Source organism: Hylobates moloch, unplaced genomic scaffold (genome assembly GCF_009828535.3).
Source record: "Hylobates moloch isolate HMO894 unplaced genomic scaffold, HMol_V3 SCAFFOLD_12, whole genome shotgun sequence".
Taxonomy (NCBI): domain Eukaryota; kingdom Metazoa; phylum Chordata; class Mammalia; order Primates; family Hylobatidae; genus Hylobates; species Hylobates moloch.
In genome coordinates, this window is record NW_026652287.1 from 12,602,269 (window position 1) to 12,623,086 (window position 20,818).

Below are 20,818 nucleotides of genomic sequence, written 5' to 3' on the forward strand. Positions count from 1 at the left end.
TTAAAAAATATTTATTTATTTATTTATTTATTTAATTTTATTTTTTTGAGACAGAATCTCCCTCTTGTCACCCAGGCTGGACTGCAATGGTGTGATCTCAGCTCACTGCAACCTCCCACTCCTGGGTTCAAGTGATTCTCCTGCCTCAGCCTCCCCAGTAGCTGGGATTACAGGCGTGCACCACCACACCCGGCTAATTTTTGTATTCTTAGTAGAGACGGGGTTTCACCATGTTGGCCAGGCTGGTCTAGAACTCTTGACCTCGTGATCCGCCCGCCTCGGCCTCCCAAAATGCTGGGATTACAGGTGTGAGCCACTGTGCCTGGCCTATTTTTGTAAAATATTAATTTGTTTTAGCAATAGATTAAGTTACATATGTGGGCCCAGCTCAGTGGCTCACACCTGTAATCCCAGCACTTCGGGAGGCCGAGGCAGGCAGATTACTTGAGGTTAGGAGTTCAAGACCAGCCTGGCCAACATGGTGAGACCCCATCTCTACTAAAGATACAAAAAAATTATCCGGGCACGGTGGCACGCATCTGTAATCCCAGCTACTCAGGAGGCTGAGGCAGGAGAATCGCTTGAACCCAGCAGGCGGAGGTTGCAGTGAGCCGAGATCGTGCCATTGGACTCCAGCCTGGAGATAGAGCAAGACTCTGCGCCCCCCCAAAAAATTCAAACTATGCAAAAGAGTACTTAGTGAAATCTCCTTTCTACTCTTGATTCCCAGCCACCCCATTCCTCCAGCCCCACCCCTAGCCAGTTAACATTGGTAGTGTGCATTCTTCCAGAGTTGTTCCAATTTGTATAAGTATCTTTTTTATCTTTTTTTTTTTTTTTTTTTTTTATACACGGCCTCACTCTGTCCTCCAGTCTGGAGTATAGTGGCACACTGCGTCCTCCACCTCCTGGGCTCAAGTGATCCTCCTACCTCAGTCTCCTGAGCAGCTGGGACTACAGGCGCCCACCACCATGTCCAACTAACTTTTTTTGTATTTTTTTTAGAGATGGGGTTTCACCATGTTGCCCAGGTTGATCTGGAACTCCTGGGCTCAAGCAGTCCACCCTCCTCGACCTCCCGAAGTGTTGGGATTATAAGCGTGAGCCACTGCACCCAGCCTTGTATAAGTACCTTTTTTTTTTTTGAGATGGAGTTTCACTCTTGTTGTCCAAGCTAGAGTGCAATGGCTCAATCTCTGCTCAACACAACCTCCCCCTCCGGGTTGAAGTGATTCTCCTGCCTCAGCCTCCCGAGTAGCTGGGATTACAGGCGTGAGCCACCACACCCGACTAATTTTTGTATTTTTAGTAGAGATGGGGTTTCACCAAATTGGCCAGGCTGGTCTCGAACTCCTGACCTCGTGATCCGCCTGCCTTGGCCTCCCAAAGTGCTGGGATTACAGATGTGAGCCACCACGCCCCAGCCTGTATAAGTATCTTATAAACATATCGTATCCCACTTTTTCCCACAAATGATATACACGTTACCTACATTGTTCAGTGTTATGTTTTCAGATCTTGGAAGCTGTTTCGTATCAGTACATTTGAGCTTCCTGGGATCTTTTCTGTGGCTAATTTTCCGTTGTAGAACTGTATGTGATTTAATTAACCAACCCCCTATTGATGGACATTTGAGTTGTTTCCAGTCTCTTGCTCTTAAAAACAGCACTGCAGCTGGACATGGTGGCTCACGCCTGTAATCTCAACACTTTGGGGGGCCGAGGCAAATGGATCACGAGGTCAGGAGTTCGATACCAGCCTGGCCAACTTGGTGAAACCCCATCTCTACTAAAAATACAAAAATTACCCGGGTGTGGTGGCTCACGCCTGTAATCCCAGCTGCTCGGGAGGCTGAGGCAGGAGAATTGCTTGAACCTAGGAGGCGGAGGTTGCAGTGAGCCAAGATTGTGCCATTGCACTCCAGCTCTGGGCAACAGAGCAAGACTCCAACTCGGAGAAAACAAACAAACAAAAAAACGGGCTGGGCATGATGGCTCATGCCTGTAATCCCAGCACTTTGGGAGGCCGAGACGGGTGGATCACGAGGTCAGAAGATTGAGACCATCCTGGCTAACACGGTGAAACCCCGTCTCTTCTAAAAACACACACAAAAAATTAGCCGGGCGTGGTGGCGGGCGCCTGTAGTCCCAGCTACTCGGGAGGCTGAGACAGGAGAATGGCGTGAACCCGAGGGGTGGAGCTTGCAGTGAGCTGAGATCTCGCCACTGCACTCCAGTCTGGGCGACAGAGCGAGACTCCGTCTCAAAACAAAAACAAAAACAAAAACACTGCAGTTAAGACCCCTGTACTGTCTTGTGTGTCAGTCCTGGGAAGATCTGTGAATGGCCTGCTGAGAAAGAAGAGAGAGGTTTGGGCTGGGGGCCAGGTCATTGGGGTTTTCATCCTGATGCTACAACTAATTATGCAGCCCAGCTCACTCATCTCCTGGCATCTCCATGTCGCCAGTCTTTCATTCGTTCAAAAATAGTTACTCAAACCTACCATTCCAGATGCTGGTGAACAAGCAGCAAACAAGACAGACATAGTCCCTGTTTTCATAGCCCTGACATTTTAATGGGGGAGGCAGAGACAAATAATAAACAAGTACACAAATAAACGCAGAATATACTGGCAGAAGGTGAACCTCAACAAATACCGGGGTAAGGAGTCTGATTTGGTAGGGTACGGGGAGACTTTAGATAAAATGTTCAGGACCCACAGAGGTAGCACGTGAACAGCTATGCCAAGATCTGAGATCAGCTATGCCAAGATCCCAGAGTGCTGGGATTACAGGCATGAGCCACTGCACTTAGCCCAGTAAAGTTGATTAAAAAAAAAAAAAACATAACATTGCTGAGTACTCACGCCTGTAATCCCAGCAATTTAGGAGGTCGAGGGGGGCGGATCTCCAGAGGTCAGGGGTTCGAGACCAGACTGGCCAACATGGTGAGACACTGTCTCTACTAAAAATACAAAAAATTATCCAGGTGTGGTGTCGTGTGACTGTAATCCCAGTTACCCAGTAGGCTGAGGCAGGAGAATCACTTGAACCTGGGAGGCGGAGTTTACAGTGAGCCAAGATCGCACCACTGCACTCCAGCCGGGACGACGGGGTGAGACTCCGTCTCAAAATAAATAAATAAATAAATAAAAATAGGCCAGGCGCGGTGGCTCACACTTGTAATCCCAGCACTTTGGGAGGCCGAGGCGGGCGGATCACGAGGTCAGGAGATCGAGACCACAGTGAAACCCCGTCTCTACTAAAAATACAAAAAAATTAGCCGGGCGTGGTGGCGGGTGCCCATAGTCCCAGCTACTCAGAGAGGCTGAGGCAGGAGAATGGCATGAACCCGGGAGGCGGAGCTTGCAGTGAGCCGAGATTGCGCCACTGCACTCTAGCCTGGGCGACAGAGCGAGACTCCATCTCAAAATAAATAAATAAATAAATAAATAAATAAATAAATAAATATAAAATAACATTAGGCTGGTGCCGTGGCTCCTGTAATCCCAGCACTTTGGGAGGCCGAGGGGGGTGGATCACCCAAGGTTGGGAGTTCAGGACCAGCCTGGCCACCATGGCAAAACCCTGTCTCTACTAAAAATAAAAATTAGCTGGGCGTGGTAGCTTGCCTGTAGTCCCAGCTACTTGGGAGGCTGAGGCAGGAGAATGGCTTGAACCTGGGAGGTGGTGGTTGCAGTGAGTCAAGATTGCGCCATTGCGGCCGGGCGCAGTGGCTCACGCTTGTAATCCCAGCACTTTGGGAGGCCGAGGCGGGCAGATCACGAGGTCAGGAGATCGAGACCACGGTGAAACTCCGTCTCTACTAAAAAATACAAAAAAAATTAGCCGGGCGTGATGGCGGGCGCTTGTAGTCCCAGCTACTCGGAGAGGCTGAGGCAGGAGAATGGCGTGAACCCGGGAGGTGGAGCTTGCAGTGAGACGAGATTGCGCCACTGCACTCCAGCCTGGGTGACAGAGCGAGACTCCGTCTCAAAAAAAAAAAAAGATTGCGCCATTGCACTACAGCCTGGGTGATACAGCAAGACTCTATCTCAAAAAATTTTTTTTAAAAAGATAACATTGGCTTATTGGCTTCTGGGTAGAAAATTGACAATAGAGGTCCAGTTTGGAGGTTCATGCAGTAATCCCAGGCAAGAGAGGGTAGTGCGTGGCTGCACCTAGAGATACAATTGCAGAGGTGAAAATGAGGGGGTAGGGGTTGGAGTTGGGCTACACTTTGCAGATGGGCAGGCAGAACTGGGTGTGGAAAGTGAGGACAGGGAGGAGCAGAGGATGACTTCCAGGTGGACACCCGGTCAACATGTGGGGTCCTTAGGTGATAGAGAGGAGAATGAAGGTGGAAATCCAGCCCCCTTCACCTGAGAAAAGGTTGGAGAATCTCTTGAGATCCTTTTTGACCTTATAATTCTTTGTTTTCTTCAACTTTTTTTTTGAGATGGGAGTCTCTGTTGCCCAGGCTGGAGTGCAGTGGCCCAATCTCGGCTTACTGCAACCTCTGTCTCCTGAGTTCAAGTGATTCTACCTGCCTCAGCCTCCCAAGTAGCTGGAATTACAGGTGTGCGCCACCACACCCAGTTAATTTTTGTGTTTTTAGTGGGGACGAGGTTTCACCATGTTGGCCAGGCTGGTCTCAAACTCCTGACCTCAAGTGATCTGCCCACCTCAGCTTCCCTGAGTACTGGGATTATAGGCATGAACCACCATGCCCAGCCACAATTCTTTGTTTATAAGCCCTTCCAGGCAGGCATGCCATATGGAGAAGAATTCTCAATATCCCCATCTCACAGATGAGAAAACTGAGGCTAAGAGAGACTCTCCCAGGATCCCGAACTTGGAACTGAAGAAAACTGGAATTCTAGTTCAAATCTTTTTTTTTTGAGATGAAGTCTTGCTGTGTCGCCCAGGCTGGAGTGTAGTGGCACAATCTCGGTTCACTGCAACATCTGCCTCCCAGGCTCAAGTGATCCTCCCAAGTAGGTGGGACTACGGGGCCCGCACCACCACACTGGCTAATTTTTGTATTTTTAGTAGAGATGGCATTTTGCCATGTTGGCCAGGCTGGTCTTGAACTCCTGACCTCAGGTGATCCACCCTCCTCAGCCCTCAGACTCCCAAAATGCTGGGATTATGGGCATAAGCCACTGTGCCTGTCCCTACATAGTTTTCTTTTTCTTTTCTGTTTTTTTTTTTTTTTTTTTTTTTTTTTTTTTTTTTTTTTTTTTTTTTTGAGACAGAGTCTCACTCTGTCGCCCAGGCTGGAGTGCAGTGGCGTGATCTTGGCTCACTGCAACCTCCACCTCCCAGGTTCAAGCAATTCTCCTGCCTCAGCCTCCCAAGTAGCTGGGATTACAGGCACGTGCCACCATGCCCAGCTAATTTTTGTATTTTTAGTAGAGACAGGGTTTCACCAGGTTGGTCAGGCTGGTCTTGAACTCCTGACCTCGTGATCTGCCTGCCTCGGCCTCCCAAATTGCTGGGATTACAGGCGTGAGCCACCACGCCCAGCTCCCCTACATAGTTTTCTTTAAGTGGACCCACTTTAAAACAAACAAACAAAAAAACCTTATCTTTATCCTAAACAATAATATTGGAGCCGGGCCAGGCGCGGTGGCTCACGCCTGTAATCCCAGCACATTGGGAGGCCGAGGCAGGTGGATCATGAGGTCAAGAGATCAAGACCATCCTGGCCAACATGGTGAAACCCCATCTCTACTAAAAATACAAAAGCTAGCTGGGCATGGTGGTGGGTGCCTGTAGTCCCAGCTACTCAGGAGGCTGAGGCAGGAGAATCACTTGAACCCGGGAGGCGGAGGTTGCAGTAAGCCAAGATTGTGCCACCAGCCGGGCGCGGTGGCTCAAGCCTGTAAGCCCAGCACTTTGGGAGGCTGAGGCGGGCGGATCACGAGGTCAGGAGATCGAGACCATCCTGGCTAACACGGTGAAACCCCGTCTCTACTAAAAACACAAAAAATTAGTCGGGCGTGTTGGCGGGCGCCTGTATTCCCAGCTACTCGGGAGGCTGAGGCAGGAGAATGGCGTGAACCCAGGAGGTGGAGGTTGCGGTGAGCCGAGATCGCGCCACTGCACTCCAGCCTCACGGTTGAAACCTGTCTCTACTAAAAAATAAAAAAACACCGGGTGGTGGGGCACCTGTATCCCACTACTCGGAGATGAGGCAGGAGCGGAGCTTGCAGTGAGCCGAGATCGCGCCACTGCACTCCAGCCTGGGCGGCAGAGCGAGACTCCGCCTCAAAAATAAATAAATAAATAAATAAATAAATAATATGGGAGCCATCACAGGTTTTATGTGCTAATTAGATAATTTTCTAACACATAAAGTAAGGAATCTGGGCGTGCGCGGTGGCTCACGCCTGTAATCCCAGCACTTTGGAAGGCCGAGGCAGGCAGATTACGAGGTCAGGAGATCGAGACCGTCCTGGCTAACACGGTGAAACCCCATCTCTACTAAAAATACAAAAAATTAGCCAGCCGTGGTGGCAGGCGCCTGTAGTCCCACCTACTCGGGAGGCTGAGACAGGAGAATGGCGTGAACCCAGGGGGTGGAGCTTGCGGTGAGCCGAGATCATGCCACTGAACTCTAGCCTGGGCGACAGAGCGAGACTCTCTCTTGGAAAGAAGAAGAAGAAAAAAAAAAGCTGAGCTGGGCATGGTGGCTCATGTCTGTAATCTCAGCACTTTGGGAGGTCGAGGTGGGAGGACTCCTTGAGCCCAGGAATTTGAGACCAGTTGGGCAACAAAGTGAGACCTCTCTGTCTCTGCAAAAAATACAAATAAAATAATAAAATAAATCTTTGTGCTAGCTACAACCTTTCATTCCACCAGTGGCAGTTAGTCACACTACATTTGAGAGAATTATGCCTGGGACCACCCTACAGTGTTGCGTGTCAACTCAGTACTCATGAAATATACATGATATATTTATCTAGATACAGCTGTTACAAACCACACTTTGTCAACACAAAGTAAATGGACTAACGCGACACTTAACCTCACACTTCCACTCCTTAAGAACTGATCTGCAGGAAATCATTAAGGAAGTGCTCTGAGATTTAACTACAAGGATGTTCTCCTAGCATTGCTGATTATAGTGAAAATTTGTAACTAACTAAATTTTATCAGGAGATTGGCTAAGTAAATCCTGGTACAATTATACGATGCAATGCTGTTTTACCCAAGGAATTGATGTTTCAGAAGAATGTTAAATGCCATGAAAAGATGCTCACACTGGACTGGCCACAGTGGCTCATGCTTGTAATTCCACCACTTTGGGAGGCCAAGACTGGAGGACTGATTGAGCCCAGGAGTTTAAGAACAGGCTGGACAACATAGGGAGACCCCTGGCTCTACAAAAAATTAAAAAAAATAACTAGATGTGGTGGTGCACACCTGTAGTCCCAGCTACTCAGGAGGCTGAGGTGGGAGGGTCACTTGAGCCTGGGAGGTCGAGGCTGCAGTAAGCCGTGTTTGCACCACTGTACTCCAGCCTGGGTGACAGAGGGAGACCCTATCCCAAAAAAAAAAAAAAAAAAACCCAAACAAAAAACAAAGTAGTGATAAATGCATAAATGAGAAAACCAAGTTTCAAAACAGTGTGCAAAAATATTCAAATGTATATTTAATGTTTTATATCTAAAAACGTGTATGTTTTTTGTGTGTAAAAGAATGCTCTGGAAAATCTACAACTGGTCATTCTTTATTTTTGGATTATGGATAATTGTAATTTTCATCTTAGTTTATTCATTTTAAAATTTTTTTACTTTAAAAGATATCTGTAGGTCTGAATCTGAAAGGAAATCCAATAAAAAATAAAATAAAAATAAAGAAGAGGTCTTACTATGTTGCCCAGGCTGGTCTGGAACTCCTGAGCTCAAATGATCCTCCTGCCTCAGCCTCCCAAGTGCTGGGATTACAGGTGTGAGCCACTGTGCTTGGCCATTTATTTGAGTTTTTGAGCTGTTTTCCCACGATGACCAACTATTGCTTTTGTAAAGAAAATGTCCACATCTATATTATAAGCTCTGGAACTGACTCTTCTGGATCTGCTTTTATTCTCTCTCTGTCTTTTTTTTTTTTTTTTTTGAGACAGAGTCTCACTCTGTTGCCCAGGCTGGAGTGCAGTGGCACGATCTTGGCTTACAGCAAGCCTCCCAGGTTCAAACGATCCTCCTGCCTCAGCTCCCCTAGTAGCTGGGATGACAGGCACGTGCCACCATGCCCAGGTAATTTTTTTTTTTTTTGAGACAGAATTTCGCTCTTGTTGCCCAGGCTGGAGTGCAATGGTGCAATCTCGGCTCATAGCAACCTCCGCCTCCCGGGTTCAAGCCATTCTCCTGCCTCAGCCTCCCGAGTAGCTGGGATTACAGGCATGTGCCACCATGCCTGGCTAATTTTGTATTTTTAGTAGAGATGGGGTTTCTCCATGTTGGTCAGTCTGGTCTTGAACTCCGGACCTCAGGTGATCCACCTGCCTCAGCCTCCCAAAGTGCTGGGAGCTGCGTGAGCCACCGCGCCTGGCCAGTAATTTTTGTATTTTTAGCAGAGACGGGGTTTCGCCATGTTGGCCAGGCTGGTCTTGAACTCCTGACCTCAGGTGATCCATCCACCTTGGCCTCCCAAAGTGCTGGAATTACAAGTGTGAGCCACCGTGCCCGGCTGCTTTTTTTCTCTTAACCTCTTTCTTCCCAACTTCAGTTAATGCAGTGCTAAGGCTAATTCATTAAGTGTGTGCTTCATAAATGTTATTCACCCAACAAATCTTTATTGAGCACCTGTTGTATGCCAGCACTGGGATAGAACAATGAGCAAATGGTCTGCACCTTTCTGAAGCCTAGAGTCTAGTAGGAGACAAACACAAATAACAAGTTAATAGGAATGATTATTATTACTATTTTTGAGACAGAGTCTCGCTCTGTCGCCAGGCTGGAGTGCAGTGGCGCAGTCTCAGCTCACTGCAAGCTCCGCCTCCCAGATTCACACCATTCTCCTGCCTCAGACTCCTGAGTAGCTGGGACTACAGGCATGCACCACCACACCCAGCTAATTTTTGTATTTTTAGTAGAGACGGGGTTTCACCATGTTAGCCAGGATGGTCTCTAACTCTTGACCTCATGATCTGCCCACCTCAGCCTCCCAAAATGCTGGGATTACAGGCATGAGCCACCATGCCTGGCCGGAATTATTATTATTATTATTATTTATTTTTTTTTTTTTTATTTATTTTTTTTTTTTTTGAGAGGAGTCTCACTCTGTCGCCCAGGCTGGACTGCAGTGGCGCGATCTCAGCTCACTGCAAGCTCTGCCTCCCGGGTTCATACCATTCTCCTGCCTCAGCCTCCCAAGTAGCTGGGACTACAGATGCCTGCCACCACACCCGGCTAATTTTTTTTTTTGTATTTTTAGTAGAGACGGGGTTTCACCATGTTAGCCAGGATGGTCTCGATCTCCTGACCTCCTGATCTGCCCGCCTCGGCCTCCCAAAGTGCTGGGATTACAGGTGTGATCCACCGTGCCCGGCCAGGAATTATTTAATTATAATCATGATGAGTGCTTCTAGAATGCTAAAAAAAAAAAAAGTTTTATTTATTTTTATTTTTATTATTTTTATTTTTATTTTTTGAGAGGGAGTCTTGTTCTGTTGCCCAGGCTAGAGTGCAATGGTGCGATCTCAGCTCACTGCAACCTCCACCTACTGGGTTTGAGCGATTCTCCTTCCTCAGCCTCCCGAGTAGCTGGGATTACAGGTGTGTGCCACCACACCTGGCTAATTTTTGTATTTTTAGTAGAGACGGGGGACGGGGTGGGTTTCACCATATTGGCCAGGCTGGTCTTGATCTCCTGACCTCAGGTGATTCATCTGCCTTGGCCTCCCAAAGTGCTGATTACAGGTGTGAGCCACCACACCTGTCCCAAAAAAAGATTTTAATAACAGGGCTGATGTAGTTCAGCAGGTCAGGGAACAGTTTTCTGAGGAAATGATTTTTAGGTTAAAACCCCCAAAATAGGCCAGGCATAGTGGCTCATGCCTGTAATCCCAGCACTTTGGGAGGCCGAGGTGGGTGGATCACGAGGTCGGGCATTCGAGACCACCCTGGCCAACATGGTGAAACCCCATCTCTACTAAAAATACAAAAATTAGCCGGGTGTAGTGGCGTGCGCCTGTAATCCCAGCTATTTGGGAGACCGAGGCAGGAGAATTGCTTGAACCCTGGAGGCGGAGGTTGCAGTGGGCCGAGATCGTGCCATTGCACTCCAGCCTGGATGACAGAGTGAGACTTCATCTCAAAAAACAAACAAACAAACAAAAAAACCCAAAATAATGATGACAGCTGACATTTAAAACTGTACTGTTCAATGCAGTAGCTGCTAGCCACATGTGACTACTGAGTCCTTAAAATGTGGCTAGCTGGGCCAGATGCAGTGGCTCATGCCTGTAATCCCAACACTTTGGGAGGTAGAGGTGGGCGGATGGCTTGAACCCAGGAGTTCAAGACCAGCCTGGGCAACATGGCAAAATCTCATCTCTACTAAAAATAAAAAATATTAGCCAGGTGTGGTGACATGTGCCTGTAGTCCCAGTTACCCGGGAGACAGAGATGGGAGGATCACTTGAGCCTGGGAGATTGAGGCTGCAGTGAGCCTCGATCTCACCACTCTGCTCCGGCATGGACAACAGAGTGAGACCCTGTCTCAAAAAAAAAAAAGAAAAGAAATGTGGCTATTTGGATTGAGATGTGCTGTAAGTGTAAAATACACATTGGATTTTGAAGACTTCATACAAAAAAATAAGATATCTCACTGATATTTTGTTATATTGATTACAAGTTGAAATGATAACATTTAGGATTTTTTTTTTTTTTTGAGACAGAATCTTGCTCTGTCGCCAGGCTAGAGTGCAGTGGTGCGATCTCAGCTTACTGCAACCTCTGAGTCCCTGGTTCAAGTGATTCTCCTGCCTCAGCCTCCCAAGTAGCTGGGATTACAGGCACGTGCCACCAGCTGATTTTTGTATTTTTAGTAGAGACAGGGTTTCACCATGTTGGCCAGGATAGTCTTGATCTCCTGACCTCATGATCCTCCCGCCTTGGCCTCCCAAAGTGCTGGGATTACAGGTGTGAGCCACCGTGCCAGGCAACATTGAGGATATATTGAATTAAATAAAATATATTAATTTTATCTATTTTATTTATTTATTTATTTTGAGATGGAGTCTCACTCTGTCCCCCAGGCTGGAGTGCAGTGGTGCGATCTTGGCTCACTGCAAACTCCACCTCCCAGGTTCAAGCGATTCTCCTGCCTCAGCCTCTGGAGTAGCTGGGATTATAGGTGCCCACCACCATGCCCGGCTAATTTTTGTGTTTTTAGTAGATCAGGCTGTTAGCCAGGCCGGTCTTGAACTCCTGACCTCAGGTTATTTGCTCACCTCAGCCTCCTAAAGTGCTGGGATTACAGGCATGAGCCGCCATGCCCGGCCATATTTTTTTTATTTTTTATTTTTTGAGATGGAGTTTTGCTCTTGTAAGCCAGGCTGGAGTGCAGTGGCACGATCTTGGCCCACTGCAACTTCTGCCTCTCGGGTTCAAGCGTTTCTCCTGACTCAGCCTCCCAAGTAGCTGGGATGATAGGCATGTGCCGCCACACCTAGCTAATTTTGTATATTTAGTAGAGATGGGGTTTCACCATGTTGATCAGGCTGGTCTCGAACTCTTGACCTGAGGTAATCCACCCATCTTGGCCTCCCAAAGTGCTGGGATTACAGGCATGCGCCACCATGCCTGGCCTGTTTCTTTTATTTTTTTAAAGATATTTTTTAGAGAGGAGGTCTTGCTAGTTTCCCAGTTTGGACTCAAACTCCTGAACTCAAGCAATCCTCCTGCCTCAGTATCCCATGTAGGTGAGACTACAGGCATATGCCATTGCACTTGGCTAAAAAAGTTTTGATTGGGCCGGGAGCAGTGGCTCACACCTGCAATCCCAGCACTTTGGGAGGTGAGGCAGGTGGGATCCCCTGAGGTCAGGAGTTCAAGACCAGCCTGGCCAACATGGTGAAACCCCATCTCTACTTAAAAAAATACAAAAATTAGCTGGGTGTGATAGCGGGTGCCTGTAATCCTAGCTACTCAGGAGGCTGAGGCAGGAGAATCACCTGAGCCTGGGAGGCGGAGGTTGCAGTGAGCTGAGATCATGCCACCGCACTCCAGCCTGGGAGACAGAGTGAGACTCTGTCTCAAAAAAAAGAAAGAAAAAAAAGAAAAGTTTTGATTGCATATCCGGCTTGCATTCTGTTTCTTTTCTCTCTCTTTCCTTCCTTCCTTCCTTCCTTCCTTCCTTCCTTCCTTCCTTCCTTCCTTCCTTCCTTCCTTGCAGGCTGGATCATGGCCGACGCACTGCAACCTCCTCCTGGTTCAGGTGATTCTCTGCCTCACCCTCGAAACGATTACTGGTTTATGTATTTTTAGTAGAGATGGTGTTTCGCCATGTCGGCCAGGCTGGTCTCGAACTCCTGACCTCGAGTGATCCGCCCACCTTGGCCTTCCAAAGTGCGGGGATTACAGGTGTGAGCCATGGCGCCTGGTCGAGTTCTGTTTCTACTGCTGAGTTAAGAGTGTTATTTTGTGGTGACAAGGACCATTCTAAGTACTGGGTGTGTAGTTTCTTACTTAGTACTATGAAGATTCTGAGAGGTAGCTACTATTAACCTTTCTATAGGGGAAGAAACTGAGGCACAGAGTAAATTGCCCAAGATGAACCACTAGCAAGAAGTCAGCAGGGTTGTCCATCTGCTCTGTCAATGTCGTTTAATCTTTAGGAAGAATGAAAAAACCTGATTGATTTTATCAAATGCAAGGGACTGAATGTTCATATCTTTGAAAATTCATATCTTGAAATCTAATCTCAATTCGATAGTGTTAGGAGGTGAGGCCTCGAGAGGTGATTAGATCATGAGGGCCAAAGAGATTAGTTAGTGCCTTTATAAAAGGGACCCTCTTTGAGGCATGTGAGGATACAAAAAGTCAACAGTCTGCAACCCAGGAGAGGGCCCTCACCAGAACCTGACTGTGCTGGCACCCTGATCTTGAACTTTCAGCCTTCAAAACTGTGAAAAAATAGATTTCTGTTGCTTATAAGTCACTCGGTCTGCAGTATTTTGTTGTAGCAGCCTGAACTAGACACCAAGTTTAATTGCTGTGGGGTGAGAGTCTGAGGGAAGAAGGAAGCCAGGGAGGAAATGGGGGTTTAGGAATGATTTACATGAGGAAATCCCTGGCAGGGACCTGAGTGTTTGAGTTCACCAGCACTCATCTCTGAAGCTTCAGTTCTCTTTAGAACTCCACATACCAATGAGAAACTTGCCCATTCAATGGGTGCCTTGGCATTTCCAGACCACACAGCTTTGAAAAAGAAAGGTTTTAGACCTTTGGAGAAGTGGACAAGTGTATGCCCTGAGGTTGGTCTAAGTTATTAGCAGTTTCACTTAGCCGTTTCATAATGAGGCCTTGGCATAAGCCTCCCCAGGTTCAAATCTCAGTTTCCTTACTTATTAGCTGTATGACCTTGAGTAACTCAACCTCTCTGACTCTCAACTCTTCCAGCTGTAAAAGGGGCTAACAGTGCTCATCTCCTAGGCTTGTGGTCAGTATTAAATGTCTTGTCTACAGATCTTTGCACATGCTGTTCCACACAGCTGGGAGTGGGGCGAGGCTACTCATCCTTCATGCTAGCCGCTTTGCTCTTTTGCGTGCACCTTTAGATTCAAGAAGGTAGACGTCATGTTAGTCTTATTCATCATCCCAGCCTACGCAACAAAGCAAGACTGTGTCTTAAAAACACAAAAACAGGCTGGGCGTGGTGGCTCACGCCTGTAATCCCAGCACTTTGGGAGGCTGAGGGAGGCGGATCACCTGAAGTCAGGAGTTCAAGACCAGCCTGGCCAACATGGTGCAACCCCGTCTGTACTAAAAATACAAAAATTAGCCAGGCATGGTAGTACACGCCTGTAATCCCACCAGGAGGCAGGAGATCACCTGAGATCAGGAGTTCAAGACCAGCCTGGCCAACATGGTGAAACCCCGTCTCTACTAAAAATACAAAAATTAGCCAGGCATGGTAGTACGCGCCTGTAATCCCACCAGGAGGCAGGAGATCACCTGAGATCAGGAGTTCAAGACCAGCCTGGCCAACATGGTGAAACCCTGTCTCTACTAAAAATACAAAAATTAGCCAGGCATGGTGGTATGTGCCTGTAATCCCAGGAGGAGGCAGGAGAATCACTTGAACCTGGGAGGCGGAGGTTGCAGTGAGCTGAGATTGCACCACTGCACTGCAGCCTGGACAGAGTGAGACTCCATCTCAAACAAAAACAAAAACTAAAACAAAATAGAGGTATGTGCAAGATGTTGGAAAAGCACGCAATAGAGTGTTTGAGGAACAGTCTTTGCTCTTGAATTTATTTATTTATTTATTTTTTTTGAGACGGAGTCTCGCTCTGTCGCCCAGGCTGGAGTGCAGTGGCGCAGTCTCGGCTCACTGCAAGCTCCGCCTCCCGGGTTCACGCCATTCTCCTGCCTCAGCCTCTCCGAGTAGCTGGGACTACAGGCGCCCGCCACCACGCCCGGCTAAGTTTTTGTATTTTTAGTAGAGACGGGGTTTCACCGTGGTCTCGATCTCCTGACCTCGTGATCCACCCGCCTCGGCCTCCCAAAGTGCTGGGATTACAAGCGTGAGCCACCGCGCCCGGCCGCTCTTGAATTTATTATAGGAGAATGTGGCAGCCACATTCTTGGCTTGGATCTGCCTTTACAAAATGACTGAACATGGTGGGAGCATTGGAACCCGGATACTTCTGCCCAAGGGGACTTCTCATTTTTTTGTCCTGGAATTCCCTGATGGGTTGACCTGTCTGTCAGATCTGAGTCTTCTTGCCCAACCCTGCTTATTTCCCCTTCTCTGTCACAGGCATTACCCCTAGCTTTATCTCAGCATCTCATCTGCTTTCTGGAGGACCTGACCTGACCCAGAAGGCCTGGATTCTTGAGGGACAAGGGGAACTTGAAGCTGTACTTGCAGAGCAGTTTTATGTAAAATCCACAAACTGCCATCACCCATCCCAACGGGTAGGGAAGGACCAATGATGGGATAATAATAACTACCTCTAGGAGGATTAATTTAGAGAATAGCTATATAGTGTCTGTCTATTCAGACACTCAATAAATGGTAGCTGTTATTATTACCCAATTTCCAAGTGTGTGGGAGCACTGGGTGTGACTTTCCTGTAGTTTTCCCTTTAATGTCTAATCTGGGGTCTCCTCTGCCCCATGCAGTTTTGGAAAAGTGTCTAGGGAGGGTGGATGTGTGGAAGTAATATTAAGAGAGATGGAACCACACAGGTATTGGGTTTGGGCCAGAAGGGGTGAGAACTGCGAGCTGCACTGCCGTCGATCCAGAGGACGACCCCAGGAAAGGTCAGCCACGGGCTCCGGGCCTTGCCTGGTACTGATTTATGGTCCTCCTGGGTGGTAACCTACAGGTGACAGACGGACAGGTGGGCAAAACTGACTGTCCAGTGGACAGGCATGTGATGACCGAGTGGCTGACGAATGCACAGACACATGGCTGACTGTGGAAGGATTTGTCATCCGCAGGGTCAGGCAAGTGACTTTGAGAGGGACAGAAAGATGGATGGGAGTGGCTGGAGGCCTGGGAGCCGCCCACCTGCCCGCTTAGCCGCGAGGGGGCGCCACCGCCCCGCCCAGAGACACCCACTGCCAGGGCTCGCGGCGGGGGCGGGACCAGCAAGCTCGCGGGGGTGTCCGGGGGCGGGGCGCGCGTGCACAAGGGGGCGGCCGGGGGCGGGGCGCGCGGCGGGCGCGGGCGCGCGCGGCGGCGGCGCGTTCCGTTCCGGGCCGAGGCTCGCGGCGGAAAAGTTGCGGGGCATAGAGGAGCGGCCCCGGGACGGGCAGCTAGCGCGACCCTGAGCCGGCGCCTGTGGTCCGGCCATGGACGACCTCGGTGAGTGAGCGGGAGGCAGAGGGAGGAGGAGGCGAGAGGCACGCAGCTCGGGGCCGGGCGAGCGCCAGCGAGCGGCGGGGGCCGCGGAATCTCACCCTCTGCGGCCCCGGCCTCAGCTCCCGTCCTTGCCGGACGGGGCTCCGCGGGACCGGGATCTCTAACCGGGCCTCAGTCCCGGGCCAGGCAGGCCCCGGCACCGACCGCACAGCAGCCACCCCCCGTCTGGGACGGCTTCACCTCTGGACCCCCGACCTCGGGGACCCACCCCCATCTCCCAGAAGGGCCCCAGGGACCAGCCCCCGCCTCAGGGACCCACCCCGTCCGCTGCTGGGACGAGACTTCCTGCGGCAGACCACCTCGTCAGCTACGGGACCCTCACCTCGCAGACCTCTCCCCACCCCCACCTCACAGATGGACCGCCCAACTCGGGGAGCAGCTGCCCGATCTCATGAGCTGCTCCCTTATTTCCTCGACCTGCTCCCCGTCCCTCCAGGGTCGCCCCCTACTTCACAGACTGGCACCCGCCTTCAGGGATAACCCCTCGGAGCCCACCCCTTTCATTTCACAAGTCAGAGGCAAAAGCTAGAGATGAGCGTGTGATGACCACACCCCCATTTCAAAGACAAGTTTCCCAGTCTGCCTGCTGTCCTGACCCCCCACCTCAAATCTGGTCACCCGTTTCAAGGACCCATCACTCATTTTCTCTCACTGCCCTCCCCACTCTGTGGACCAGCCCCTCAATTCACAGACCAGTCCGTCTTCCATGGTATCTAAGTCTAGAACGGTAATTTGGGAGTCCTGATTCTCTCCCCACCCCTAGATTCTGGTGAAATGCCAGGGGAATGAGGTGGGAGGTGGGCCCCAAGGTACGACCATCCCTGAACGTGTCCTGGCTAGCAGGGTCCCCTCCACCCTCTCGGCGTCAGGCCCTGCTGGAAGCCACGCAGGTAAAAGAGGACAGGATGCCCAGAACAGAGTTTTCCTGTTTTCCTGTTATTGGAGCCCCAAGGCTACTCTTTTCAGTCTCGTCTTGATCTGGTGTTAGGGGAAAGAAAGTATCTCCTGGAAGCCGACTCTAAACCCAAGGGGGTTGGTGCCAGGGTTCTAGGAATGCCTTGGGTGGCGCAAACGAAGGAGTGGGAGGATTCGCTGTCTCTCCCTCCCCTTCACGCCTGTAGCTGGAGGGCCCTGAGCTTGGGAGGTGAGGAGGGGGGCAACGTTTCTTCTCTGTAGGAGCCTTGTCTTTCCTCTCTGGACTGTGGGTGGCTTGTGTGACCACTGATGCTTCCTCTGTCCCAGGCTCTGAGGAGCAGATTCAGCAGACAGGACTGATGGACCTCTACCAAGCAGCGCCGGGCACTAAGTTAAGACTGGCTATTTGTAGGCGCTGGACTTGACTGCTTCCCTCCAGCTTCCTTTTGGGATCAGGGTGCCCCCGAGATCCTGGAGCTGGGGGTGGTGTAGGGTCCTGCCTGTTTTGCAGAGTGAGATGGCTGCCAAGCATGGTTCTGCCTTTGGGTCAGGCTTGGCACCCATTTTTCCAGTGTGCTCAAGGTTGGCATGGCTTCCAGGCAGGTATTTTTTTTTTTTTTCACATAAAAATAGCTCAGCTGGAAGGAGGCTGGGGGATGTTCTTTGAACCAGGATTTAAGAGTCTCAGTGCTTTCCCAGTGGGAACTGGGATTACAGTTTCTAAAATGCTGGTGCAGTTCAGTTGCTTCTCGGCAGTCCCAGTGCTGTTTCAAGGACTGAGAAAGTCTTTGTAGAGCTCGCCATCGAAATCCAGAATTCCTGTCTTCTGACAGTCTTCCATTTAGGGCCAGGAAACTGAGTTCTGAAAGGAAAGAGAGTACTGTATATGGGAGAGGGGATTGTAGGGATTTAAATTGCTGTTTGTGGAGTACTTCCTGTACCTCGATTTGTGGTATTCTCACAACAACCCTTTTATCAGATTCCGCCTTAAAGCCAATGCTGTCATGACTACCTGCCTTTTTTACAGATTGAGAAAGCTGAGACTAAGAGAGGCTGATTCTCTTGCCCAAGGCTGCACAGCCATGAAATGACAAAACCATAACTGGAAGCCTAATTCCTAGCTCCTAGATCTGAGGCTCTTGTATACCGAGAAGCCTTTTTTTCCTGGGCAGGAGGTAACGGCACTTGAATGAGGGGTTGCCACTGGGTGATGGCAGTCACCTGTAACTTCTGCTGCTTTCTACCATAGACTCCAGTTGCTTACATCCAGGCTGCCCGACTTCCTTGGCCTGAGCTCCCAAGGGGCAAGCCACGCCTGGCTGACCGGAGCCCGGGGTGGGAGGAATGGGGTGTGCAGGAGGGGAGAGGAATTTGCCTCTGCACTGGGGCCCCGTCAGCTGTCTGGATGGCGGCTCAGCACGCTGCCCTTCAGCTGTTTTCCTTAGTTAGGGTGGACACAAAGCCCAGACCTCTTGTTTTTATTTTTCTCCTGAGCGTGCTCTCAGCCGTGTGCCTCCTGGTCCCTAACACAGGGGAGAGTTTATGGTGTGTCCGGTAGCAAGGCCAGAGGGTGCATCACCTCCTCTGTGACTTTGTTTTTTGGTCTAATAAAAAATGGGGAACTCTTCTCCTCCCTGTAGTTGCCAATGACAGACTCGCCATGTGCTGCTTAATAAGTTACAAATTTATAGCTCTCTGAGCAGAAAAATATCAACACAGCGTGTTCTGCCCTTCCCTGTGTGTTCTCTCCACTTTGTGCTTTGGGGTGGCTGCTTGGTGGCTTTTCTTATTACTGTTTAGATGCTGGTTTGGCCCAGAGTTCGCTCTGTTCGAGTTCTGGCCGGAGTTTCCTGGACAGAGTTCCCACAACACTGAGATGCACTCTGACTGTGTTTTCTAACCCGATTGCTTGCTCTCCCTCTGTTCATGTTCTCAGTGTACTTGGTGGGGGCTTTGACCACAACTGTGGTCTAATCATGATCACGTGCGCTTCATGGGAGACAGGCGCTGTACTCAGCACTTTATGAGCTGTATCACAACCTTTCAGAAAGGGAGGTGTTTTCCCTCCACTTTATAGATGTGGAAACCTGAGCTCAGGGAAGTTTAGTGGTAGTACTGGGATTTGAACCCAGGGTCATCGAATTCCAGATCCGGTTATCTTAACCATCATGAGGTGGTAGGTGCTGGTGACTAACCAGGGGGATAAGCCTTGGGGCCTGCTGAGTAATTGATAGATACCTTTAACAATCTCTGCCCTAGGGGCCCTTCCCAGGAAATGGCAAAGGGTGTGTCCAGTGCAAGACTCAGTAGCTTTGCCTTCCCATCCTCTAGCAGGGGGAACAGCCAGCTGTTGGCAGTGCCCAGTTGCTGCTGGAATCTGGACATGTCTTCTTTCAACTTCTCAGCAGTCTTGACCCTTTGGAAAACAGTGCCTCATTGTCCTTGGGGGTAGTGCTAGGGGGGCAGAGGAGTTGCCTGCGGCATTGGAGCTATGGAGCCTCCCTGTTTCCATGGAAAGTCTGGACTTTGGGCTTTCCTGTCTATGGTCCCTCTGTGTGTTAGGGCAGAGTCAGGGCACCCAGCTGTTGGGCCTGTGGCAGGGGCGGCATTTACCCATGCAGCGATGGTGCCCTCCTGGTGGGCTCTGCATCAGTGCCAGACCTTCTCTTGGGCTTTGTGCTAGTAAGGGGCAGAACTGGGATTCAAACCCTGGTGTGTTTGATTCTTCAGCAGGTACCCTTTCTGATATGTGAAGCTGTCTGCTGCCTGGGCGGACATAGCTTGATGGAGAAAGGCTCAGCCTACAGGAACCCAAAGCCCTGTCACTATGGGTTCAAGGTCTTTTGAGGGAATATCTCAGTATTCCTTTTATCCAGCTTCCCTAGTGATAGTCATGCATTGAAGAGACTGGGTGTACCCTTGGCTGGAGATGCTGATGGAAGGCCACAGTTATTGGTGGGCCACTGAGCAGCCCTCCTCAGTCATATTTAGTCATCGTGCATGGAGTATCTGACTCTGAAGCTTCTCTTGGGTCTTTACCTCGCTCTAGAGGTTAAATAAACTTCCAGTCTCATTGCAGCCTTTCCCGGGGTTGTCCTAGTCTCAGTGCCTTCATTAATAATAACAAAATCTGCTGGGCATGGTGGCTCACACCTGTAATCCCAGCACTTTGGGAGGCCGAAGTGGGTGCATCATTTGAGGTCAAGAGTTCAAGACCAGCCTGGCCAACATGGTGAAACCCAATCTCTACTAAAAATACAAAAATTAGCTGGGCGTGGTGGCGTGCGCCTGTGTTTCCAGGTACTCAGGAGGCTGAGGCAGGAGAATCGCTTGCACCCGGGAGGCGCAGATTGCAGTGAGCCGAGATCGCGTCACTGTACTCCGGCCTGGGGGGCACTTTTCTTTTCTTTTTTTTTTTTTTTTGAGACGGAGTCTCGTTCTGTCGCCCAGGCTGGAGTGCAGTGACGCAATCTCGGCTCACTGCAAGCTCCGCCTCCCGGGTTCACGCCATTCTCCTGCCTCAGCCTCTCCGAGTAGCTGGGACTACAGGTGCCCGCCACCACGCCCGGCTAATTATTTTTTTGTGTTTTTAGTAGAGACGGGGTTTCACCGTGGTCTCGATCTCCTGACCTCGTGATCCGCCCGCCTCAGCCTCCCAAAGTGCTGGGATTACAAGCGTGAGCCACCGCGCCCGGCGGCACTTTGCTTTTTTACAGTGTTTACAGAACTTTTTCCCATAATATTTATTGAGCACTTATTATGTGCAGGCACTGTGCTGGGCACCTTACATGCATTGTT

The 20,818-nt window shown here is 49.8% G+C and overlaps 1 protein-coding gene across 4 annotated transcripts in view; it reads left to right on the plus strand.

Annotated features, from left to right (window-relative positions):
- Positions 1-15,911: 15,911 nt before the first annotated feature.
- The window catches only part of PXN (paxillin), a 58,404-nt gene continuing 53,497 nt past the window's right edge, over positions 15,912-20,818 (plus strand). For all 4 annotated transcript variants that reach the window (XM_032168530.2, XM_032168531.2, XM_032168532.2 and 1 more), the window contains exon 1: positions 15,912-16,048. In XM_032168530.2, coding sequence (XP_032024421.1) covers positions 16,036-16,048 — 13 coding nt within the window. In that variant the 5' untranslated portion in view covers positions 15,912-16,035. The remainder of the gene's footprint in view (positions 16,049-20,818) is intronic.